Here is a 25,532-nt window from a genome sequence, read left to right as displayed (position 1 = left end):
TTTTTTTTTTTTTTTTTTGAGACAGTTTCACTTTTGTCACCCTTGGTAGAGTGCTTTGGTGTCATAGCTCACAGCAACCTCAAACTCTTGGGCTCAAGTGGTGGTCTTGCCTCAGCCTCTCAAGTAGCTGGGACTGTAGGCACCTGCTACAACATCTGGTTATGTTTTTAGAGACAGGATCTTTCTCTGGCTTAGGCTGATCTTGAACTCGTGAGCTCAAGTAATCCACCCACTTCAGCCTCCTGGAATGCTGGGATTACAGGTGTGAGCCACCACACCCAGCACCTGTCCTGTTCTTCACACATCACACCTTCCTTTCTCCTGCTGAGTGCTTGACTTCCGCATTACATCTGTGCTGTGGCCACTCTTATTAGGAAGACAGAAGTGCTGCCAGCGTCCAAGCACTGCTCTGATGCTTGGCAGAATAACTCATTCCTCATACCAACCCTATGATCATTTTACAGATGAGGAAACTGAGGCATAGATAAACTAAGTGAGCACAGCCAGTAAGCAGGAGGGCTGAGATGGGAACCCAGGCTGTCTGGCTTTGTACTTAGCCACTGCCCCACACAGCAACTTGTGCTGCCTGGGTGTTTGTTCCTACCCTCTTCTCCCCATGCCCACCTTGTACCTGTCCTTTACCTGTGCTATGACCGCCTGATGTACCTTGTGCCTACCCCTGATTGCTGTATGCTGCATTAGTTATTTAATTTTTCCTGATCTCAGTTTTCTTATCTGCCAGATGGGAATAGCAATAGTAGTACCTGCCTGATTAAAAAAACAGTAGCAAAGTACTGACCCACACTATCCTGTGGCCACCCAGCCCCATCTGATGCTGCCCTGCCTATGCCCCCCCAGTCATGTTCTATGCGAGTGCCCACCTCTCTGGCAGTGGCTGGAGGTCCAGCACCTGTAGTCAGTGTGCCCACTGAAGGTAGTCCTGGCACAGGGCTCACCAGCAGCACCCAGCACACCAGGGCACACGTCCGCACACTCCTCGCCCAGCTTGTTGCCCACGATGTGGTTGGCACTGGGTGCCGGCTGCAGCAGGCCCCAGTCAATGGTGGAGAGGTGGCAGAGCTCCTGGTTTTTCTCCACACGCACAGCACCACGCAGCACAGCCCCCAGTGCTGGCAGCCCCACGTCACGTAGGTGCGGCATCTCAAAGATGACTAGTGCATAGCCCAAGAAGAGGCGGGTGCCTCGGATGACTGCTAGGTTGGGGAAGAGGTCTCGAAGGCTCTCCAGGCCATAGACACGGAAGAGCAGCAGGTAGTCCGTGATCTGGGTGAGGCGTGGGAAACTGAGGCCATGGAAATCCTCCCCCGTGGCCGTGAACATGAGCAGGATCTGCAGGTGGCCCTCCACCACACTGCAGTTCTCCAGCCGTCGCAGTTCTGCCACCTCCGAGCGGATGTCCAGGCTGGGGCACACTGAGGGCACACATGGCATGCAGTGGTGAGTACAGCCAGGAGAAGCTCCCCAGCAAGCCCTAACAGCTCAGAGGGACCACATTGGTAGTAGGACACTGAAAGGGGAGCCAGGCTCCTCTCTGGGCCTCAGAGGGCTCACTGCAGCACGAGGACCTCTGCCTTGGGCAAAGTGGGCTCCTGATCTTCCCTCCCAGGCCCACTTCCAACTCTTGCAGTCAGGCTCCAGGTCTGCCCTCATCCTCCTTTCCTTCTCTCACCTATATCCTGTGGCTCTACCTTTAAAATATATCCAGAGTCTGACCCCTTGTCACTGCCTTCACTTCTTCCACTACCATCTTCTTCTGGATTTACTGTAAATAGCCTCCCAAATTACTCCCCTACCCCTACCCTCCATCCTTTCTCTGGTCTATTCTCCACTTCTCAAAACAAAGCTGGATCACATTTCTCCTCTGCTTGGACTGCACAATGGCTCCCACCATTCTCAATCTAAAACCCAAAGACCTTGTCACAGTCTTTGGGCCCCTATGGCCCCTCTAATTTTATCCTATTTCTTTCTCTTCTTCAGCCACATTGATCTCTTTATGTCTCTCAGGCAAGCCAGCTGAGTTCCTGACTTACAGTCTTTGTATCTTCTGTTTGCTCTGGCTGGGACACTCTCCTCTACCTAGTTCCCTTATCTCTCATGAGGACTTCTCTGACCATCCTATTTATTCGTTTGTTTGTTTATTTATTTAGAGACAGTCTTTCTCTGTCACTCGACTTAGAGTACAGTGATATCATCATAGCTCTCTCCAGCCTCAAACTCCTGGCCTTAAGCAATTCAACTGCCTCAGCCTCCTGGGTAGCTGGAGCTCCAGGTACATGCCACATCATCTGGCTAATTTCTTTCTTTCTTTCTTTTTTGTGGAGATTAGGTGTCACTGTTTTCCAGGCTTGTCTTGAACTTATGGCCTAAAATGTCCTCTTGCCTCAGCCTCCCAAATTGCTGGAATTACAGGTATGAGCCACCATACCTGGCCTGACCATCCTATTTAAAATTGTGACACTTCCTACTTTACTTTTCTCTATAATTCTTGATATTGGCTAATATATAATTTATATGTTAATATATATGTTCTTAACACTGTCTAATATATAATTTATATATCACATATATTCATTGATATGTATAAATATATTTATTTTGATTGTTGTAAGCTCCATAAGGGCAGGGATATTTGTATAATTCATTGCTGCATCCCAGTGTCTGGTATAGTCCCTGGCACAAAATTGGCACTCAATAAAATATTGGCAAATGAATGAATACATGAATCAGTGAATTCTGTGACTGGAAAGCAATGGTTTGGACTTCATCTACCCCACATCTCTCCCACTTCTAAGGGAGCTTGATGCTTTTCCCCTGTGCTTGTTTACTTGTGAAGGGACATTCATGGCTCCCCATTGCTAAAGATTCAAGTTTCTGTTCCTTTATACTTTCCGGGGTGTAAACTGGTCTCTATTCCCATCTCCAGCTTCAGAAGAGTCCTTCAGCACTTGTCCTGCAAACCTAAGGTCCAGCCTCCCTTCCCTAATCCTCTGACCCTAAGTTAACCACTTCTCCTCTGTGCTTGGCTGCACGTGATCTAGTGCCCCATGCCAGAATACCTGGGGTACTACCCAGCATTGTTGTCTACACCTCTGTCACACCTCCAAGGAGGGTGGGACCTTGTTATTCAGCTCTGCATCCCCCTATGATGCCCAGACCAGGGCTGGTCCCACTGGGCACTCAGGGTCCATGGACAATGGACATCTGGATCCCAAGTTCACCTGTCCTGTGAGGACGCAGGTGTGTTTAGCATCTTCAGACTCAGGTCCCAGCCCCACTTCCCTTTCTCTCCCAAAACACCTAGGACTATTCCCTCAAGGGGGCTAGATGCCTAGACTCGCTCCTAACGGACCATCCATGGCTCTGCATTGCAGAAGATTCAAGTCTGAATTCTTCACTCTGACACTCAGGTCCTCTCCAGCCTCAATTTCTTTCCCACTGAGCGCTCCAGCCACATCACACCTGCCGCACATCATCACACATACCACACATCCCTGGAGTTTGTTAGGACAGTGGGCAGGCAAGGCTGGCCCTGTGGGAGCTACTTCACACCTTTCCCTGGTTGTCATTAATGGTCTTGAGCTTGGCTCTGCCCAATAGCTCTGTGTGTGTGTCTGGACCCATGCAGATATACACACAAAAGAGAGGGAGAGAGATTGAGAAAACACTTCTATTCCCTCCAGGGGAAGGCCAATCAGGCCCTGTGAGGCAGATGGGGGTTCTCTTAGGTGCCCACTTCCCATCATGCCCCTGCCTCTCCAGGGCTCCCCTGATGAGAGTCATTTGGGAAAACACATTTAAGACCTCCACGCATTAACCCCTGCCTTTCCTCAGGTCATGGCTCTGTGCAGAGCTGCACTGGGAACAGGACATCTGTGTCTGCTGACCAAACATGCCCCCCTCAAGGACGTGTTCCTGTCCTGACAACCGTACTCCCAGCTGGCATCTGCTGTGCCCTGTCCTGGCACAGCAGTGGGAGATGGAGGGGGTTTAGTAGGAGGGGCACTATGACTTGCAGGTAGAGTCTCTGTGACCAGGACCCTTCCGGGCACCTCTCCCCACAGCAGCCCATTTGTATCACTCCTCTGCCTCTGTAGGAAAAGGAGACTCTGCCCGGCCCCCTGAAGCCCTCTGTTTGTGGGGCATCACGGAACCCCTTCAGGCAGGCAGAGTGCTGGGTCCCTGAGCCTTCTCAAGGGGAGGGTAATCCTTCAGTTCTTCTCTTTTTGAATCTCCCACCCTCAGCTCTTTCCTCTCTCCACCAACCCTCCAGCACAGCCAGTGAGGGCCATATAGTCTATATAGTCCCACCTCCCACTCCCCAGGCCCTCCTCCTGGGGCATGTCTAGCCTGGGGGGACAGGGAGCACTAAGGAGAGGCAGTTCTTGCCCCCTACAATGGATGGGCCCTAATGGGGGACACGGGACAGGGTGCTGGAGGTAGGAGCTCAGGACCCCGTCAGGCTTTATCCTGAGTTCTCTGAACCTCAATTCCCCATCTGCACCATAGGCTCAGTTACTTAATGGTGCCTGGTTCTCAACTACCTGTCTTGTTCCTGCCCCTTCCCATTCTGTGGCCCTAGAGACAACCAACCCACTAACTGCTAACACTTTCTTAGCCTCATTCGGTTCTCATTCAGGCTTTACCAGGATCATGATTTCAAAAGCAGGAATGGAGAACATCTATTCATCCTGCTGTGCTGAAGTCCTAGGGAGCAGAGAGAAAAACAGCTTTCTGTGAGGAACTAACTGCTCATAATGGGAAGTCCTTCTGAGGGCTAACTGCAGTCTCTCCTGGCAGTGCAGAGAAAGTAGACACATTCTGGGTGGAAGGTCAGTTGTTTGGGCCCCCAGCTGTCTGGAAGGGAGATGGGGGTCCAGAGGCCAATGCTGGGAACTCACCCTCTAGTGTGTTGAGGCCAGGTCCCCAGGAGAGGAAGATCATGAGCAGGTGTGCTCCCAAGGGCCATGGTCTGGGCACTGTCATTGTCTCAGCCTTGGCAGGTCCAGTTTTGTCTCTCTTCCAAGTAGCTCCAGAGAGGAAAAGGGGTCTGGAAGGCCCTAAGGGACAGGCATCAGAGAGGAAGGGGGGGGCGGGGCAGAGAGACAAGGAATCTCACACAGAGACAGCAGGAGACAGAAAAAGGAAGAGAAACAGAGACGCAAAGACATTGACAGGCAGGCTGAGACTGACTCTGTGAATCCAGAGACAGACAGAGACAGATGCAGACAGTGACAGGGAGAGCCTCAGAGAGACCTCCAGAGGGAGAAAGTGACACAGAGTTTAGAGCAAAAGGTTAGCCAAGTGGCCGGCCAATCAGAGCAGAGGCCGGGGAGGGCTTTCGAGAGGGAAGCAGGGGTCGGGTGCAAGGGGCTTCACAGGAGAGAGTCTCTCCCAACCCTTGGAGCGCCGGCTGGCCCCAGTCGCCTGGGTGCCTCGGGCCAGTGGCCGCGCCCAGCTCTCGCTCCCTGCCCCCACTCAGACAGATTGGCCTGCAGGAACCTCGGTTCTCTCCGCCCCTCTGGCCAAGCCAAAATATTTAGCCTGACAACTGAGGGGGGCCGGTCTGTTGGGGAAATAAGGCCAAAATACTGGGTTGGGGAAAGGCAGGCCAAGACCTGAGCGACCTGCGAGCCCCCAGCGGCTGCAGTGTATTCTCCCTCCTTCCCCGCAGGCTTCTTGGGGCGTGGGGGGTGGCGCCTGTCCCCTGAGGATCGATGTTTCTGCCTCCCAGGGCCTTGATACCTGCGGGGTGACCGGCGGAGAGAATGTGCTGCAACCGGCAGGAACGGGGACGGTCTCCTGAATACTCAAGCCATTTGCCTCCCGGCCCCTCTCGGCCTCCCGCCCTGTCCGCCTTCCGGCCCCTTAGCGCAAGGCTCGGCAGTCACCCAGTCCCTTGGTTCTGACCAAGATTCTGGGGAAGAGGGCGACCACTCTATGGGGTTCTGCCTCTGTCCAGTCACTTTCTTGAACTCAGGCTATTTAACCGGTCTATTCCAGTCTATCCGCGCGTCCTTGTTTCAGGGACTTGAGGGGATCATCTGTGCTGAGCCCGGGCAGAGGGGCGGCCTTCCTACGTCTGCTCCTCCGACCCCCGTTTTGTCCCCTCCCTAGAGTTCCTCCCCCAGGACCCTCCTCTCCTCTCTCTCTTCTACTTGAGACCGAGGGCTGAGGGTAGGAGGGCCAGTGTCTGCCCTCTGGGCGGGTGGGCCTTTCCAGGTGCGCAGCCTCCAAGGACCGACGGGTCCCCAGCTCCACCCGCGAGCGGCTCCTGCGTCCGAAGAGCTAAGAGAAGACCTATTAATTTCTCCGTGCAGAAATCGATGCTCTTGTCAGGCAGGCGATCGATGCCAGCCCTGCCTCGCCTAGCCCTACCCAGCCAGGGGGCCAGAGCAGGGTGGCCAGGGTCAGATACTGATGCTGCGGCCTGAGGCATAGCGCAGTGGGGGCCCAGTCTGCCCAATGGGGGCTGTGGCCCGAGCTCACCTGCCCACCCGGCCGGAGTTTGAACGATCTGCTCAATGGGGGCTGCGGGCCGCGCCCACCTGCCGGCAGAGCCCGAACTCGCACCGGCTGACTTCTAGCGCCCCGCAGTGGCCGCTCCCGGAAGGCTCAATCTTGGCTTTCCGGACCTGTGGTCGGGTTTAGGCGACTACCTTTCCCTTTCTTTGTCCGTCCTGTTTTCCTCCTCAGGTTCTGCATTTGGTCCTTTTGGGGTATTTTCCTTTTCTTCTTAGGGTTCATAGAGGGATTCACCGAATTTACCCCCAAGTGACACGTACAGTCCCTCGGGTACGCACACCGCGTGGGCGTTCAAAGGTCGGGGGCTAGGAGAGCCTGCACAGTCACACTTCCCTCCTTGCAGCTGCCTTGGGTTAGGAGAAATAACGTCTCAGCCTCCCACTGCCCGCCCCCAGCAGACACCTCTGAGGCGTCTCCCAGAACTGGCGAGACCCTTGGGGAGAAGGTCTGTGCTGGGGGCCTCGGAAAGAAGAGGGGCAGAGTTGAGGGGTCAGAGCAGAGCTGCAGGGACTGAGCCGAGAGGCGGGGTGGACCGGGCCAGGCGGGGACCGCTGACTCCGCCCTTGCCTGGCGGGTGGGCCTTTAACACCGCCCAGCGCACGTGTCGGGGGAGGCCCGGCCAGCTCCGAGCGCACAGACGGCAGCCGGGCCGCGGCAGGGCGGGCGCCGCCGCGATGCAGCGAGGCGCACAGCGCGGGCAGCTAGGCTGGCACGACCGGGCTGCGAGGCCGGGCAGCCTGCTGGCTTGGCTGATGCTGGCGTCTGTGGGCGCTGCACCCTGCCCTGATGCCTGCTGCCCCCACGGCCCCTCGGGGCTGAAATGCACACGGGCGGGGGCCCTGAATAGCCTTCACCACCTGCAGGGCGCCGAGCACCTGACCGAGCTGTAAGTGTCGGGGTACTGGGGGCTCAGGAACAGGCGGTCATAGCTGTCCTCCGAGGGTGCGGACTCGCTGCCTGTTTGCTGGGTCAGGCAGAATGGACGCTGCAGGAGACGGGCACTGTGCAGCCTTCAGAGATGATCTGGCGTTCCTCTGCTGCCACCGCTGCCCTAGCAAGCCTCAACGGTCACTCCTGGATGTCCCCTAGGGCTCAGAGCAGCTGCTACCCTGGCTTCAGGGAGAGCGAAGGGAGATTTCCGTGGACCAGATTTGAGAGAGCTCAGCCGGCTAGAAGTTGCGTTCTGGAGCTCAGCCAGGCGCCCAGGCTCTGCCCGGTGGAGAGGGGTGTTTAGCTGCAGAAAAACCTTCAGTTTGGCACCTTAACCACCTTTTTTGTTTTCTAGGGGTTAAACCAGGCTCCACCCACCTCCTTCTCATGACCTGGCAACCCTAGCTCTTCCTTGGAATTGGGAATTTAGTCGGTATGGGTGGAAGGTGGTGAGGAGTCATGGCTTGGTGGTTGAGCTCTTCTCTTCTCGTTTCCATCATCCTCGATCCCTAGGACCCCTTGATTTGGGAAATGTGGCCCTCCTCCTGACTTCTTTGCCCCTACTCCCACCTCCCTTTCCACCTTTGTCTCCAAAGCTAGGAGGAATCTCTGGCATTCTGAAGTACCCTGACATCCTGCAGCAATTGGTTACAAAATACTCCAGTACTTTTTAGCAGCTGGTGAAATCTGCGGGAGTATGCTGTAATTGGCCTAGAGGTACTCAAGTGTCACATGGTGATGGCTGGAAAATACTTGAGTATTCTGTGCGGCTGGCAGGGCCAGCAAGACTTCTAGAAGAGGAAAGGAACTATTATAAAGTCCTCCTTCTGTGGCGTGTGGCTTAGGGGGTGAGAAAGGAGCCCTGGTTTCATGCAACACAGGGCTGGACTGTATCCGAGGCAGGGACCATCCTTGTCTGGAAGTTACTTGAGCAGCCTGCAATAATTGGCACTGAGTTATTTGGGCATCTCATGGTAATTAACGGGAAGGTACTCGATATGTCTCTAATGGCTCTAGGGAGACCAAGAGGAAGGATGCCTTATCTTGGTCTAGGCCTAGGTCTCTGGATGATGGGAAGGAGCATGAAATCCAGGCAACCACCCCCAGGCCAGTCCTCTCATCATTCTGGGTCCTCGAGAAACCAGGGTCTTGGCTCCAGCGTGCTGCCTGTCTGTGTTCACAGTTCCCACTTCCCTTCCAAGCCCCAAGGGGGTTCACCCCAGGAGGAAGGGGGTGTAGGGAGAGTGGACAGGACAGGGCCGGGTACAGGGAAGCATGCAGAATGGTAAGCAGAGAAGTTCCTGAGGGTGGGGCTGCAGCCTGACAATCCCCCCTGCATAGACCCCTCCTAAGAGCTAATGCTAACGAGTAGATAATGGACTCAAATAGACAGATTGTTTATGAATCCAAACAAGTGAGGCAGCTTTGAGCTCCCTTTCTGACAGCTCCACACACCCTGCCAGGCCACTGCACTCTCACTCCTCAGGGGTTGGGTCATTATAGCTTGAGACCCTCTGGGCAGGTGCTGCGGGTGGGGTGGACAGAACAAGGACTCGCCCTCCCTTGGAGTCACTGGAGGTTATTTCCTAAGTCACAGGAGACTTAGGACCTGATGCCTGGCTGTTCTACTGAGGCTAAGATTGGGGAATGGGGGACAGAAAGGGGTCACTTCGGTGGTTCTGGTTCCTACAAGATAGAGAGAGTTGGGGGGGGAAGGGGAGAGTTCTGAGAATGGCAGTGAGTCAGGGGCTCCGGCATGGACATGGGTGTGCTCACTTGTGTGTGTCTGTGTGTGTGGCACACCGACATGTCACTGCAAGGTAGCCGAGTTCTTAGGAACTCCCTGAGATGCCCAACTCAGCAGCTACGCAGGCCTGGGGTGCCAGCCCCACCATCTCCCAGTCTTGCCTGCTCGTTCTTCCTTCCCTCTTGTCTCCCCGTCTTGCTTTCTCTGGCTCTCTGTCCTTATCTGTCTGTCTCTCTGTCTCCTTTTCCTTATCTTTCTCCTTGCCTCTCTCTCTCTCTGATAGTCTCTTCCTGCCAATTTCTCTTTCTCTGTGTGTTTTACTCTCTTTGTTTTTCTGTCCTGCTGTCCCCACCCTGCCACGCTGAGCCTTTCTGTTTCTCTCAGCTAGTCTTGCCCCTTCTCCCTATCCTCTCATTACCCCTCCTCCATCCTGGTCCCCCCAGGTACCTGACTGATAGCCTCTGTGCCTCCTGCTCCCTCTGCTGAAAGGTGGAGGTTGGGGGGTGCAGGGGTTGCTACTGGAGCATGGGGAGGGGCCGGGGAGGTTGGGGTGTGTGTATGTGTACCATGGTGTGGGTGAGCCCACCACTGGCCCCTATCAAGTGTTTTTGAGAACACAAATTTGCCTGACCACAGTCTTCCTCTGTGCTGGGTGGGGCAGCAGCAGTGATAAGCCCAGGCCCTTCGTGGAAGCAAGTGTTCCATCATGGCTCCCCATTGTTGGGCTTGAGCCCAGGTGGCCTGGTACAAAAGGAGACACCAAGCTGAGAATGGACGTGTATGTGTGTGCATGTGTGAGGGTGTGAGTGTGCACATGTGCACACGTGTGTGTTGCTGCGTATAGGAATGTGTGTCACCTGTGTGGATATTCATGCCAATGTGTATGCTTGGATGTGTGTGTGTTCAGGAGGCATGTGAGTGTGTGTAAGCATGAATGTGTGAGGATGTAAGTATGCATATGCACGTGTGTGTTCATGCGGCACACATGCATGTGTGACTTGTGAGGAGGGGGTCTCTATGCATATGTGTGCATGTGTCTGTGTGTGTATGAGGGAGGCGTGTGGCTAGGCTTGGGAACTTAAGTGTGAGCCGACCCTGTGACTCCTGTCCCCTCTCCCACAGGTACATCGAGAACCAGCAGCATCTGCAGCATCTGGAGCTCAATGACCTGAGGGGTTTTGGGGAGCTGAGAAACCTGTGAGGGAACCAGGGACTGGGCGGGTGTGGGGCTCAGTGTGGATGCTGGGGGGACCAGAAGGTCAGGAAAGACTCCAGGGTCCAAGGGCTCAGTGTGGATGCTGGGGGGACCAGAAGGTCAGGAAAGACTCCAGGGTCCAAGGGCCTGGGAAGGTTTGGGAAGGCCTGGGAGGCTGAGCACTGACTCACAGGGGTGGTGAGGAAGTTTAGAGGGTCTAGGGTGGCTGAGGAAATTATGAGTGGGCTGGGGAAGGGTATAGGGCTCAGTGATGGGGCTGGGCAGAGAGGCCAGGAGCCCAGAGTAGTAGAGTGTGGGGCTGACCCTCCTGTACCCTCCACAGCACCATCGTGAAGAGTGGTCTCCGTTCTGTGGCGCCGGAAGCCTTCCATTTCACTCCTCGGCTTAGTCGCCTGTGAGTGGCTAGGACCAGGCACTGGGGGGTGGGAGGCCACCCAGACTTGGGCTGCTAATGGGCTTGGCCCTCCCCAGGGACCTGTTCTGAGGAAGGCCCAGCCTGGTCAGAGACATCGTTTCACCCATTCTCCTGCAGCCTTTTCTCGTCCACTTCAGGGATGGCCTGCTCTTACCCCTGCCAGTTAGAGAGGTCCTTCCTACTGTCTCCCTTCCATGCTCCATGCTGCAGGGCTACTTCTCATAGATACCCACCCTGTCTCTCTTTGCAGGGCTCAGATACACACCAATCCAAAGGGGAGAAGGGGTGGAACAGTATTCCTGGCTTCTGGCTGGGGTTCCATTTTCCACCCCTGCCCTGGTGGGGATGCGTAGACAGGGCCCCTAGGGTAACCTGGAAGCTGAGGTATCAGATCTGCAGTTTGTCACCCTGCCCATTCCTGGGAGTCAGTCACAGCTGACCCTCCTGTAGAGGACAGACGGGGTATCGGGTTGGACAGGGGAGACATTCAGAGGTTCAGCTACCCTGTCCCTCACCATGAGCAGGTAGAAGATGGGAAGAATGCTGGGCCCACTAAACTCTCTGCCATGTCCAGCAATGTAACAACGACAATTAAAAAAGACATCATGTCACTGATTATACTGGGGTTTCAGTTAAAAATGTATACTCAATAGCACTTCCAGGATTCACATTAGTGAACCCTAACAGTCAGCTTGGTGAGAGAGACAGTGTTATCATTTCCATTTCATAGATGAAGATTTTGAGAATAAGAGAGATTATGTTTTGGGCCTGAGGCCACACAGCTATAGGTGGCAGGAGAGAACTTATACCCAGCTCTGTCTGGCTCTAAGGGGGGCAGTGTTTCTGGTCCCTGTGTGGTGGTGCCTCTCCTACTTAGCCCCTGTAGATTCTAGAACAAATGGCCAAGGAGAGGGTGCAGGGCAGGCCCTGCAGAGTCAGAGGGCCCCAGGAGCAGCAGCCTGCAGCAGGACATTGATCCCTGGGGCTTCTAAACCAGTTTCCTGTGTGGTTGGGAGCTGCCCCTTGCTGGGCTCACCTTCTCCATCTCTAAGCAGGAGCAATCCCAGGAAGGATGAGGGGGAAGGTCCTGAGGAAGATTTTGAGTTCCTTGGCGACAGGTGGAGTGTGGGCTGAGTCCCCCTCCTCTGACCAGTCCTGGGCTCTGTGGGGCGGAGCACAGATGGAGCCCCTTCCCCCAGCTGTGGCCTCAGCACTTTGCCAGCTGGGGCCATGGGGGGAAGGGGGAGACGGCTGTTCCCTCAGAACCCCTCTGTCCCTGGGGTCTGAGGAAGGGGTTAAGTGGGGTTAACCCTTGTTGTCCCAGGGAGAGGAAAAGGGCTCACAAAGCTTTACCTGGCCCCCTGCCACCCGCACACACTCTGCATCCCTGGATTTGTTCTAGTTGCCTAGGGAGGAGGAGCCAGATATCAACTTCCTCTTTGGCTCCTTTCCTCCCTCATTCTGGGTCAGAGTGAGGTTGGGTCTCAAATGGGGTCTGTCTTGATGTGTCTCAATGTCCACAGGAACCTCTCCTTCAATGCTCTGGAGTCTCTGTCCTGGAAAACTGTGCAGGGCCTCCCCCTGCGAGAGCTGTGAGTATGGGCCCTTCAGTGCAGGAGCAGCAAGCATGCATGTGCTTGTGTCTGGGTGGCCCTGGATGGGGGGCATCTCTCTGGGGACTGTGTGCATGCCTGTGAAACTCCCAGCAATGCAGAGGCTGCAGGACCACCCGTCCAGGGCTTCTTCCTGGGTAGGGGCACTGGCCTGGACAGCCCACCACATTCCCAGTGCTGGGTGGGGCAGTGGTCTGTGTGTATGTGGTGGGCATTCAGGCCTCTGGGCCACTCGGAGGCTGTGCCCTACCTTCCTTGTTACCATACTGAAGGCCCTTGTCTGGTCTGTCACCCTGGTGAATCTGGGGTAAGGGTCTGCTCCGCAGCCTCAGAACTCTCTCTACTGTTTCTGGTTACTGGGACCCTCACATATGTCCCTACCCCTTGGCTCTTGACCATCCTCCCTGCTGTCTAACTGCTCCCTTATACCCTAAATGCTTCATCCTGGTGGCTTCTCAAGCCCAGCACCTGTCCTTTCCCTGACTCTCTTGGTGTCCACCTTTACCCACCAGGGTCCTGTCTGGGAACCCTCTGCGCTGTTCTTGTGCCCTGCGATGGCTGCAGCATTGGGAGGAGGAGGGGCTGGGTGGAGTGCGTGAGCAGAAGTTGCAGTGTCTGGAGCAGGGACCCCTGGCCCTCATGCCCAACGCCAGCTGTGGTATTTGCTGGGGGTGGTATAAGGGTTGGGAAGCTCCCTGCTGGGAAGCACTAAAGGGGCCAGAGCAGTCTTGAGGAGGGTGGGGGAAGGAGAATTCCCTGGGGTAGAGCTCTGCAACCACTCCTGGTCCTAACACCCCTTACCCTTGGGCATCCTGGGTGGCCAGGCACACCCACGCTGAAGGTCCAGATGCCCAATGCCTCCGTGGATGTGGGGGACGACGTGTTTCTGCAGTGCCAGGTGGAGGGGCGGGGCCTGGAACGAGCTGGCTGGATCCTCGAGGAGCTGGAGGGCTCAGCCATAGTGATGGTGAGAAACCCTTTACCCCCAGCCCCCCAAAGAGGTCTAGGCAAGGCACAGGGGATGAAGATAGCAAAAGAGAGACAAAGTGTGGGAGAGAGATAATGAATAAGGAGGCCAGGCGATGTGCAGAGGTGGTTTAAGCCCCTAGGGCACGCACACTGATGGTGGGCACTGGCCCAACAGGGTCCTTGGGCTATACTGGACCCATCAAGACTTAGGCCTCTTTCTGGAAACTGATGCTGTCTGGGAGACACAGGGCCCCAGGGCCCTCACTTATTGGAGCTGAGAGTATCTCAACAGACTTCCCTCCCACATATCCCCTTTCTGTATAAGAAAACTGGGGCCCAGGAAAGGGGCCCGATTTCTTTGATTCCACACCCAGGGTGAGTTCTTAGGGGCCTCTGGGGACTTTTTCTGGAGATTCTGGAAGCAGTGTCCTCTTGGGTGTGTGATGAACATATTAGTAAAAGAGGCCAAGTCTGGCTCCAGCTCTCTCACTAATTAATTCTTGGAGCGACTTTCAGAAAAATCCCTTAATCTGCTTGCACTTTGGTTTTCTTATCTGTAAACTGAGGAGGTGGACATGATGGCCTTCTGATGTCCTGTCTGCCTCTGGGCATTCTCTGGCCTCCATCTCTATTATCCAGACGTGTCTTTGGGCATCTTCCCAGGCCTTGCCCTTTGTCCTTAGGCTGGAGACTGGCAGCTGAGAGTGGCCACAGCTAATCTGGGAGGCCATGTTCACAAGGTCAGCAGGGGCTGACAGTGGGCTCTGCCCACCCAAAAAGCTGACCCCTTGTGTGGCAGGAGTGGATGCACAGATGGGGGCTGTGGCTGCAGGGCCTGGAGATGTGGTGTTTACTTCGGAGGCTCTCATAGGAAGGAGGATGACAGGAGAGTCAACCCCAGAATTGGTAGGGGCAGCTGGAGCCATGTTGAAGGAGGAATGACCAGGGCCCTGAGCAAAGGTGGCCAGATGTGGTAGAAGGTCACCAATCATGGAGGTTCCTCCCCTCTAGAGAGCAAAGGTACCTAGAATGAGTAAAGGAGAGAAGACCTGGCCACATCTATGTCTTGAGAGACTTTATGAACTCTCTTTTGGGGGGAAATTCCAGTTTTCTTCTTTCTCTTTGGGAGATTTACATGTGTGCTACCACCTGTGTTTTCTAGAAACTTCCTATAGAAAAGTCACACCCTGTGGCGGCCCCTGTGGCTCAGTGGGTGGGGTGATGGCCCCATGTACCAAGGGTGGTGGGTTCAAACCCAGCCCCAACCAAACTGCAGCAAAAAAATGGCCGGGTGTTATGGCGGGCGCCTGTAGTCCCAGCTACTCAGGAGGCAGAGACAATAGAATCACCTTGGCCCAGGATTTGAAGGTTGCTGTGAGCTGTGTGACACCACGGCACTTTGCAGAGGGCAATAAAGTGAGAGAGACTCTGTCTCTAAAAAAAAAAAAAGAAAGAAAAGTCACACCCTAAGTGTGGGTATGGGAGGGGAAATTCCAGGTTTTTTCTTTCTCTTTGGGAGATTTACATGTGTGCTACCACCTGTGTTTTCTAGAAGCTTCCTATAGAAAAGTCACACCCTAACTGTGGGTGTGGGAAGGGAGGCTGGTCCCTCTCAAGTGGGAGAGCAAGGGATGGTAGAGAAGCGGAGAGTTCTTGGGACCCCAGCTCCCCCTCCCCCTCCATGAGTGGAGTGGAGGTGACAGGACAGCTGAGGGGAGAATAAATATCAGAAGATAATTTGCCAAAAAAAGAAGAAGAAGAAGAAGAAGAAGAAAATAATTTGTCCACCTCTTCACCTTACAAAACAAACAAACCCCCATAGTTCAGCAAGATTAGAATTGTCTTAAGATCATAGAACTTATTCATGACACGTCCGCGGTTTCTTAGGAAAAGAAGCTGGATCTGATTCAATTTGTTGATGATGATTCAGAATCAGGTCACTTTGCCTCCCTAACCTTACTCATTTTCCTCATCTGCTGAAGGATGCGATGTTGCTGCTGTTGCTTCCAACTGCTGGCCAGCTGTCAGCCCCGCCTCCGTGTTTCTGGTCTTCCTCGGGCTCAGACTAAGTTGCTTAGATCTATGTGTAGAACAAGAATGAGGGCTAAGTTGGTTCTCCAATGAGCTGTATATGAGCTTGGTTCTTGGGACTTGTGACATCTGTTTAGCTGCTCAGAGGGATGCTTTTAGTTTTACTGTAGGTGTATTTTGTGCCTATTTTGAGGTTATTTGTAATATTTTAGATTTTCCAGACCATTAAATATGTGATCCAGCTGTAAATGAGGGGGGCCATTCTCTCTATAACCTTTCCCACCCTCTTTCCCTGCCCCTACCCTCCTCTGCTTTCCATCTGCAGCCAGAGGGGCTCCCCAAAGACATCAGCTCTAGCCCCTAGCTCTAAGCTGCCTAATGTTCTATCTAATTTTCCCTCTCTTCCCTGATCCAGAAGTCTGGGGGTCTGCCATCCTTGGGGCTGATCCTGGCCAATGTCACCAGAAACCTCAACAGGAAAAATGTGACATGCTGGGCAGAGAATGACGTGGGACGGGCTGAAGTCTCTGTCCAGGTCAACGTCTCCTGTGAGTGTCAGGGGCTGCTCCTGCTCCTACCCCCACTCATCTCCTCTTCCCTGAAAAAAAGGGTAGGGGGCTGGAGGAAAGGGTGGGATGTGTATCTCCACAGCTGCTCCATCCCAGCTGTTTCCAGATTCCCATGAAAACCTGATCCTTTGGGGGAAGTCCTGGGGGCTCATCAAGGCCAGAGGGACAAGATGGATTTCTTTCTGGCCCCCTGCCCAAGCCTTGCTACCTGAGGCGCTTAGCACCAGCTGCCTGGCTGATCCCACTGCTCTCAGTGCTTCGTGCCCATCCTTTAGTCCCTTTGCCCTGAATCCTGGTTTTAAAAGAGGAAATTCCCCTCCTGAGTTCCCCTTTAGGCTCCCTGCCTAATTTCTCCAGGTCTGCCAAAACGTTATCTTGACTCTTCATCTTTATATCATTTTTATTCTTTTATCATGAAATATACACAGACACGTGTGTAAAACATGCACTTTGAACAACACTCTTAGCAGCCCCCCAGCTCCTCCTCATTCACAAACCACTCCTTCCCCTAGCTTATCCTGATTTTTGTGGTAACCATTTCCTTGCTTTGATATAAACACAATTTTTCACGAGTATGCTTCCCAATCAACATAGTTGAGTTTCGCTTTTTTCCATGTGTTATATAAATGGACTCGTACACGGCAGGTATCATTTTGTGCCGGGCTTCTTTCTTTCGCTCAGCGTCATGTTGCTAAGCCACGTCCATGCTAACAGGAGTTGCTGCAGTTCGTTCACTTCACTGCTGGGTAGTATTCTGGTGTGTGAGTGCTGGCTGGAACCCAGTACAAGTTGTATGTACTTACACATACATGCATGTTTTTCTTCTATTTTTGAGGGGCTTTTGCTTTTTCTGGGTTGGGTCTATTTTAAGCCCATATATTTTTTCAAAAAGTTTTAAACTTTTTATATAAAACGTTTTTAACTTTGTATATATTTTTTGCTTGTTTGATTCTTAGGTCCTACTGTCTCATCTTCTTAACTTTGATTACCCTTAATTTTCTAGATTCCTTACCCACAAAGACTCCATGTTTAATTGCCAAAAGCTGGTGCCTGCTTCTCTAGAGCTGTTACTTACTTATTCATGGCCCACCACTGAAGTTCCTTAAGCCTCTGAATTTTATGTCCCTGCTGCCTGATTTATTTGACGTTTCTTCCAACGGCTCTCCTTGTGAATTTCCTGGGGCCTGTTGACCTGTTTCTTTTAGGCCTGCTGCCTGGTTTCTGGTTCTACCCGCTTTGCCCTGAGATTTAGCAGGGCCCGTGTGGGTTCCCTCCGGCTGTCCCCTGACTTGCTGCTGTTGCTCCTCTGGCCCGCAGTCCCGGCCAGTGTGCAGCTGCAGGAGGCGGTGGAGCAGCACCACTGGTGCATCCCCTTTACTGTGGACGGGCAGCCGGCGCCCTCCCTGCGCTGGCTCTTCAATGGCTTCGTGCTCAACGAGACCAGCTTCATCTTCACTGAATTCCTGGAGCCCGCAGCAAACGAGACGGTTCGGCATGGCTGCCTGCGCCTCAACCAGCCCACCCACGTCAACAATGGCAACTACACACTGCTGGCTGCCAACCCCTCTGGCCAGGCTGCGGATTCTATTGTGGCTGCCTTCATGGACAACCCTTTTGAGTTCAACCCTGAGGACCCCATCCCTGGTGCGAGGGCCACCCTGAACCCTGTCCCCACTCCTGGGCTCCACTTGGGGTGGAGATCCAGGTGCCCAGGGAAACCGGGCTTACTTTCTACTGTGACCAACCCCAGAAGGAGGAGTCTGGTACTGGACAGAAAGGAGTCCGGAGTTCTATGTCCGGAAGCCTCCTTACCCCCCTCCCCCAAGCCAGGACCTCTGAAGCCCTGAGCTATTCCGTCCATTTGGGCTGGCTGAGGAGAGAGCCGGGTACCAGGGCGTCTTCTTCCTTGAGGTCCAGAAGTCCTACCCCCATCCCACCCTCACCCGGGGGATGAACCCCAGAGGTGTCAGGGGCTCGATGCTTGTCTCCTTCGTCTGACTGCTCTCTCTCCTCCCTCCTGCTACAGTCTCCTTCTCCCCAGTGGGTGAGTAGCCCAGGCTGGAGGGCAGGTTCTGTCTGCTCTCTGGAGCAGAGGCTGGGGCAGACGGTGTGGCTCACCTGATCCCTGACAGGCCAGCTGGGCCCAGGGTGGGGGCTGCTGGAGGAGACCTGGGACATGCTAAGACCCACCTTCCTGTCCTGTGTCCCTACAGACACTAACAGCACGTCTGGAGACCCAGTGGAGAAGAAGGACGAGACACCTTTTGGGGTGAGCATGGGAAGCTGAAGCTGGTATGGGGTTGGGAGGCTGGACTAGAGGCTCATCTCATGGCATTGCTGCTGAAAGCCCGAGATCCCTGTAACCTGAGCTCTGTCTGCCAAATCACAGCTGCTACAGGGGTCCCCAGGGAGAAGGCGGCAAGTCAGGGCCTGGTTCTGGGCTCCTGTGTAGGATGGAGAAGTGGTTTGCTCTGCAGAGCTTAGGGGCACAGGAGTAGCCCCTGGCTCTACCCACCCCCACCCCAGGTCTCTGTGGCGGTGGGGCTGGCTGTCTTTGCCTGTCTCTTCCTCTCTACACTGCTCCTCGTGCTCAGCAAATGTGGACAGAGAAACAAGTTTGGGATCAACCGTGAGTGGAGAGACTGCACAGCACTGTCTGTCTGTCTGTCTGTCCTACTGGCTTTGTTTCCTTCCTGACTCTGTCTCCATACAGGGAACCAGTATACACATGGTCTCTAGGGTATGTCAGTGTGTTTGGGGCATGGATGAAAGCCTGGCTATGAAGTTGTGAGTGTGTGTGTGAGTGTTAGGCTGTGAGTGTGTGAGCAAATGTCAGGCTGTGAGTGTGTAAGTGTGTGAGTGTTGGGCTGTGAGTGTGAGTGTGTCAGCCTGGTGAGTGTGTGTGTGAGTGTGAGTGCTGGCTGGCGCTGGGGGGAGTTTCAGAGGCAGCAGCTGCTAATTGGTGGCTGGATTGAAGTCAAGCACTAAGTGGGTCTGGGCAGTCTGGGCTGGGGGGTTTGGGGGGGTTCTTTGGTGCCCATGGGGCCAGGGGTTGGACAAGAGCCAGATAAGGAAAAGCTACGGTGCCTCCCCTCCCCCTGCCTGCTTTCTTGCTCCTATGTCCCACCCCTGCAAGTTATGAGGTGGGGGTGACCTGGCACCTTGCATGCAGGTGCTGCAGTGTAGGTAAGCCCCTCCATGTGGCTGTGTCTCCTCCTAGGCCCTGCTGTGCTGTCTTCAGAGGATGGGCTAGCCATGTCCTTGCATTTCATGACATTGGGTGGCAGCTCTCTATCCCCTACTGAGGGCAAAGGCTCCGGGCTCCAAGGCCACATCATCGAGAACCCACAATACTTCAGTGATGCTTGTGAGGGACTGTGCGGGTCAAGGGCGAGTATGTGTGCATGGTATGCATGTAAAAACATCCAGGCCATCAGCCTTGCTCACTCCAGGCCAGAAAAACCCCTCCCTACACTTGTCCAGCCATAGCAGGTCCTCCTCAGGCTGAGATCAGCCAGGTCCTGGCTGCAGCTCTGCCCAGGTCACAGCTAGCCCATGCCATGTCATCTCTGGGCAGAAGCAGCCCACACTACAACACATGGCCTGGAGAGGGAGTGAAGACCGAATGTTAGTCCCCATCCAGCCTCTTGGCTGGGCCCTGCTAGACAGTCCTGCCCTTGCCACTACCTGTCTCTCCTGGGACTGAGGGTCCCGGCTGACCCTGAAGGCCCCTCCCAGGTGTTCATCACATCAAGCGCCGGGACATCGTGCTCAAGTGGGAGCTAGGAGAGGGTGCCTTTGGGAAGGTCTTCCTTGCTGAGTGCCACAACCTACTGCCTGAGAAGGACAAGATGCTGGTGGCTGTCAAGGTGAGACCCTGACCACAGGGCGCTACTAGCCGGGGTCCCACCTCTGGGAGCACCATCTTTTCAGGACAGTGCTTAGGTTTGGGCATGAGATGTCAGGATCTGACGTGGCTCAAGGCTGTGGGTGGGTGGCCTCCTTGCATGCAGGGGCTGAGGACTGGGCCCCATGCCCTCCTGTCCCTGCCCCGCCACCAGGCACTAAAGGAGGTATCAGAGAGCGCCCGGCAGGACTTCCAGCGTGAGGCCGAGCTGCTCACCATGCTGCGGCACCAGCACATCGTGCGCTTCTTTGGCGTCTGCACCGAGGGCCGCCCACTGCTCATGGTCTTCGAGTACATGCGGCACGGTGACCTCAACCGCTTCCTCCGGTATGGTGGCCCCAGCCTCCTTTTCTTGCTAGCACAGCCCTGCTTATCAAACTAAAGGTGGGGGGACACCAAAAGGGATCAGGAAGGCATCTTCCATCCCCAGGAACACCAAGGAGGCATAGGGGTGGCTGCACTGGCAGAGGCTACCATGGTGGCTCTGCCGAGCATGTTGTACCTGTGTGTGGCACACAGAGGCAAGACCTGTGGAAGGTGGCAGTTTAGATGACTCCAGTAGCAGTAACAACAACAGCAAACCTTATAGCACTTCCCATGTTCCACACACTATGTACTTTACAGTTCTTTTTTTTAAAAAGACAGTTTCACTTTGTCACCCTGGGTAGAATGCAATGGCCTCATTATGGCTCACAGCAAACTCAACACGCCTGGGCTCAAGCAATCCTCTTGCCTCAGCTTCCTGAGTAGCTGGGACTACAGTTGCCTGAGTAGCTGGGACTACAGTTGCCCACCCCAAAGCCTGGCTACCTTTTCTATTTTTAGTAAAGATAGGGTCTTGCTCTTGCTCAGGCTAGTCTTGAACTCCTGAGCTCAAAGGATCCTCTCACCTCAGCCTCTCAGCATTCTGGGATTACAGGCGTGAGCCACTGTGCCCTGCCACAATTCATTCTTGTTATGGCTTGACAGACTTGCACATAAATGCCTTGTATAATAATATAAGTATTTATTTTTTAGTCTCCAAGTATATGTTGCAGTTTATACTTGAAGAAAGTTACAAAAAATTAATTTCTTTGATTTTGGACAGAAAAGCTCTGTCACGTTGTTTATTTGTGCCAATAATTTGAATAACTTCAAGAAATGTACCCGTTTCACAGATTTGGCTTAGAGAGGTGAAATGAGTTGCTCAAGGGCACACAGGTAGTGAGTGAATGGCCCAGGGGAGGTATAACCCTATACAGAACCCCTGCTCTTAAGCTCTGAGTGTGACAGTCATGTGTCCTTTAATTGAATCTTACCCAGTGAGATAACTCCTGTGAGGATGTGCCTGTGTTTGTCAAGCAGAGAAGAGACTAGGCTTTGGAATCAGTTGCCACTCAATTAGCTAAGCCTTTTTGGAGCCTTTTTTGCCAAGTATCTTTCCTCTCTGACCTCACTTTCCCCAGGACGAGGGACAGAGGGTCGGGGGCTGTGGTTCTGATGAGCAAGTGCTGCATGGTTGCCCAGCTGATAGTCATGTTCTGGTCCCCACATATGCCTTTGGGAGTGGTGGGTCATTCACAGCCTACAGGAACTCAGCCAGGAGAGACCCCTGAGTCTTGAGCTGATCCTTGTGGACTTGGGGGAGTCAATGGAGGGTTTGGAGCAGGAGGAGGTGAGGCCAGATCCAAGGCTGAGTGCAGAGTAGAATTTGCACAGAGGAACCCAAGCCAAGAGATGGCCAGAGAGGAGCCATCCCCTTGCTCTCCAGACATGATGCATACTCAGTGCTGGTCTCAGGAGATGCAGGCCGGGGAGATGCCACTATCTGGGGCCCAGACTATGGGAGAAGTGGCTTGAAATGCTGGATGGAGCACTCAGAGAATTAGAGGAGGGAATCACAAATGCTCCTAGATGGGTCCAGAAGACTTCCCCTCAGAGGCCATCTGTTCCTTCTTCCCCAGACCTGTGCACTTGTAGTTCCCTCTGCCTGGCCCCTGGGGCTTCCTCCCAGCTGCATCACCCTCCTCTGCTCTGGACCCTTTCAAATTGCTTACCCACTTCTCCTTAGGACTCAAGTCTCAGTTTTGATGCTCCTTCCTCCAGGAAGCCTTTCCTGCTTCTCCATCCCCACTCCCAGTGCCCCCAGGGGCTGTTCACACTGTGCTGTGGTGACCTGTTCATCTGTGTCACTCTCCACTGGAGCTGTGGTGCTTGGCACATTGGAGATTTTTTAAAAATACCTGGAATAAGTGAATAAGGAGAAAGCTGGCTAGCAGGAAAAGGCATTCCTGGCAGTGATCAGCTCAGGCAAAGCTTCAGAAGGAGAAATACTGGGGAATGGAGACAAGTGACCAGGGACTGAGCTGGCATGGTGGCTTTGGGGAGGAGGTGGGCACCCTGGGAACCTTCAGAAGGAAGGAAGAGCCCACAGGTGTGGCTGGGTGCTGAGGGCAAAGGTGAGAGAGACAGGGGACAAGGAGGATGCCCAGGTTCCAGACTCTGAGCCTGGGCAGGGAGGGCCTCTTCACTGCAGGGGCAGGCTTTGTGGAGCAAGCCTGAGCTTAGCCTGAATCTGAATCTGAAGTGCCTATGGCAGGAGGAAGAGGGGCTGCCTGAGAGGAAGGCATGGGTATGGGAGGCCTGGGCTCTCTGTGGAGGAAGGCTGGGAGGTGGGCTCACTTATTACAGCCCCCGATCCCAGCCCCTGCAGACAGCTGCTTTCATTGTTTTGTCGTTTCTCCATTTCCCCCCAAGTGTCTCCCTCATCACAGCAGCTTCTGGGGCTCCCTTTCCTCAGGCTCCTGGGCTCCCAGCTTCCACTCCTTCTCCTTCTCTTGCTCACAGGTCCCATGGGCCTGATGCCAAGCTGCTGGCTGGTGGAGAGGACGTGGCTCCAGGGCCTCTGGGCCTGGGGCAGCTGTTGGCTGTGGCCAGCCAGATTGCTGCAGGGATGGTGTACCTGGCGGGTCTGCACTTTGTGCACCGCGACCTGGCCACGCGCAACTGTCTGGTGGGTCAGGGACTAGTGGTGAAGATTGGTGACTTTGGCATGAGCAGGGATATCTACAGCACCGACTATTACCGCGTAAGGATCCTTTGTCCCGTCCCTCACCCAGCATCCACACTATAGACACCCTGGGTCCCAAGTCCACTCTCCTTTTCCTTGTGGTGTGGGTTTGAGAGCCTGGCTTTAACCACCCTCCTCAGCCTGTGGAGGAGTCGTTGTCTCCTCTGTTGCCCCAGTGGAAGCTGGACCCTGGGTTTCCCCTCTTAGCCCTGGCCCTGTCTACTGTGGCCCCATCTACTTATTTGTGTTACTGGGCTGGGGTGGGTCTGCATCTGGCAGGTGGGGGGCCGCACTATGCTGCCAATCCGCTGGATGCCTCCCGAGAGCATCCTCTACCGAAAGTTCACCGCTGAGAGTGATGTGTGGAGCTTCGGTGTGGTGCTCTGGGAGATCTTCACCTACGGCAAGCAGCCCTGGTACCAGCTCTCCAACACAGAGGTCAGCCCCATCTTGCAGGTTATCCCCATCTGGCCACACCCATTCCCTGCCCCTTTGAGTTGCTTTCTTAGGGAACTCTGTGACCCTCTTGCCCTTCTGCCACTGCCTAGGGAGACCCACCCATCCCAACAGCCTGCCCACACTGTGCTCCCTCCACTCTAGCCCTGTCCTCTTCCTCTCCCTTTCTTCCTTCACTTGCCATCCTAAGCCTGGGCCCAGCTGGCTCCTGGGGGAATCACACCCCCATCCCTAGCTGTTTTATAGACCTAGGAGGCATATTGAGGCAGGAAAGAGAGGCCTGGGAAGTGGAGCACAGAACTAGAGGGCTTGTCACTACAGCAGGGAGACTGGAGGGTAGACTGTCAGAAGGACAGTCCTGCTCCCTCGCCTGCCCTCCTGGCTGGCCATGGCCAGAGCAGGCCCCAGGTGTTCTGTTTCCCACAGCAGCTCCCCCACCCTTTCCTTGGCTTGCAGCTGTCAGTTTCCATTTCTCCTTCTAATGCAGTCTGCTCCCTGGAGGCTGGTGGGGTGGGGGAGAGGGTTATAGATTTTAATTTTCTCAAGCATTGAGAGAAGGAATGGAATCAGTGCTGCCCATAACCCAAGTCTTCTAAGCGGGGGAGGGAAGAGGCTCCAGGCTCCTTCTCCAGCCACTCCCTGCCAGCTACCATTCTCCTCCTTTGGATCTCAGCTCTTCTAGCGGTCCTTCTTAGAGTCTAGCTTTGATCTTTCTTGTGCAGTTGCTTTTCAGAGGTGCTAGGTCCCTACAGAGTTGTACCCACAGAAGGGAGAAGGAAGTCAGGGCTGTCCTCTACTTTAAAATGCAACAGCTATTTTTCTTTCTCTCTCTTTTTTTTAGAGACAGAGTCTCACTTTATCAGCCTCGATAGAGTGTGGTGGCATCACAGCTCACAGCAACTTCCAGCTCTTGGGCTTAGGTGATTCTCTTGCCTCAGCCTCCCAAATAGCTGGGACTACAGGCACCTGCCACAACACCTGGCTATTTTTTTTTGCAGTTTGGCTTGGGCCAAGTTTGAACCTGCCACCCTCAGTATATGGGGCCGGCGCCCTTACCCACTGAGCCACAGGCACTACCTGCAACAGCTATTTTTCAAGGCCTTTAACTGCAATTCTCCATTTTCTTTTTTCCTTTTGGTGCCGAGAAGAAGAGGGCCCTTTCTCTCTTGCCACCAAGCTGATGGCAAATGTCTTGGCCTCTGCCATGGCAAGTCTTCCTAGGATCTGATCCCAGCCTTCTAGAAGCAATCCTACGCAAGCTTCCCCGAGTCAAGCTGTAATCACTCCTGCTTCTCAATGTCAGAGCAGAAAGGAATCTTGGTGTTCACTGTCTTCCACTTAGATTATTAGCCACCAGGAAGCCCAGACAAGCGTGTGCCTTGTCATGGGAGCCTCAGTGAAGCAGAGGCAGCAGCTTAGCGTGCTCTCCTCTCTTTCTCTTTGCGGGCCCCAGGCGATCGAGTGCATCACACAGGGACGTGAGTTGGAGCGGCCACGTGCCTGCCCACCAGAGGTCTACGCCATCATGCGGGGCTGCTGGCAGCGGGAGCCCCAGCAACGCTGCAGCATCAAGGATGTATATGCCCGGCTGCAAGCTCTGGCCCAGGCGCCTCCTGTCTACCTGGATGTCCTGGGCTAGGGGCTGGCCTAGGGTTGGGGCTGGGTAGCTGGAATACTGGAGCCTGTCCTCTGCAACCCCTGTGGCTCCCACAGCCCCAGGGTGATCTCAAAGCATCAAACTCACTCTCAGCATGCAAGAGGGAGAGGTGGGGTCTAGGGGCAGAGGATGCTCCTGCTTCTCTAGGCAAGGTTCCGCCATAGCAATTATATTTATTACCCCTTGGCTGTGTCTCTGGCCGATTCTTGGGATGACGTCATTCCAGGAGAAGGGCGTTGGGATTCAGGTGGGGGTGGCCCTCCTCCCCCCATCAGGCTGCCCTCAGCTGCCCATCCCTACTCCATGCAGCTGTCACTCCCAACTCATAACTGTGGTTTGGGTCCCAGTCTTGTGGTCACCTTGCTCACCTGGTGGATAGGCAGCTGCAGGCCAAGTTTCCCAGAGCTTTAGACCCTGACTTTCCGCCTCT

At 54.4% G+C, this 25,532-nt stretch overlaps 2 protein-coding genes across 3 annotated transcripts in view; one reads left to right on the top strand and one right to left on the bottom strand.

Annotated features, from left to right (window-relative positions):
* INSRR (insulin receptor related receptor) overlaps positions 1–5,004 on the bottom strand; it is a 17,709-nt gene extending 12,705 nt beyond the window's left edge. The window contains exons 1-2 of the mRNA XM_003795235.1: positions 4,920–5,004; positions 882–1,433 (exon numbers count right to left, since the gene is read on the bottom strand). Coding sequence (XP_003795283.1) covers positions 882–1,433; positions 4,920–5,004 — 637 coding nt within the window. The remainder of the gene's footprint in view (positions 1–881; positions 1,434–4,919) is intronic.
* A 2,198-nt stretch (positions 5,005–7,202) lies between these two features.
* On the top strand, positions 7,203–25,288 carry NTRK1 (neurotrophic receptor tyrosine kinase 1). Of its 2 annotated transcripts, XM_003795236.3 has the most exons (17): positions 7,203–7,429; positions 10,343–10,417; positions 10,759–10,830; positions 12,375–12,443; positions 12,977–13,122; positions 13,289–13,431; positions 15,880–16,012; positions 17,351–17,677; positions 18,060–18,077; positions 18,247–18,302; positions 18,560–18,662; positions 19,254–19,400; positions 19,772–19,902; positions 20,095–20,267; positions 22,767–23,007; positions 23,269–23,427; positions 24,899–25,288. In XM_003795236.3, exons 1-17 carry the CDS (start codon positions 7,218–7,220, stop codon positions 25,082–25,084), a joined length of 2,391 nt encoding a protein of 796 aa, XP_003795284.1. In that variant the 5' UTR covers positions 7,203–7,217; the 3' UTR covers positions 25,085–25,288. The 2 variants fall into 2 exon arrangements, with proteins under 2 accessions (XP_003795284.1, XP_003795285.1); XM_003795237.3 differs by lacking the exon at positions 18,060–18,077 and having other exon boundaries at positions 7,218–7,429.
* Positions 25,289–25,532: the final 244 nt, after the last annotated feature.

This window comes from Otolemur garnettii, unplaced genomic scaffold (genome assembly GCF_000181295.1).
Source record: "Otolemur garnettii isolate 467f Iridium unplaced genomic scaffold, OtoGar3 scaffold00091, whole genome shotgun sequence".
In the NCBI taxonomy this organism is placed as follows: domain Eukaryota; kingdom Metazoa; phylum Chordata; class Mammalia; order Primates; family Galagidae; genus Otolemur; species Otolemur garnettii.
Note: the sequence above shows the minus strand (reverse complement) of the source record. Positions and strands in the feature narration are given on the sequence as shown.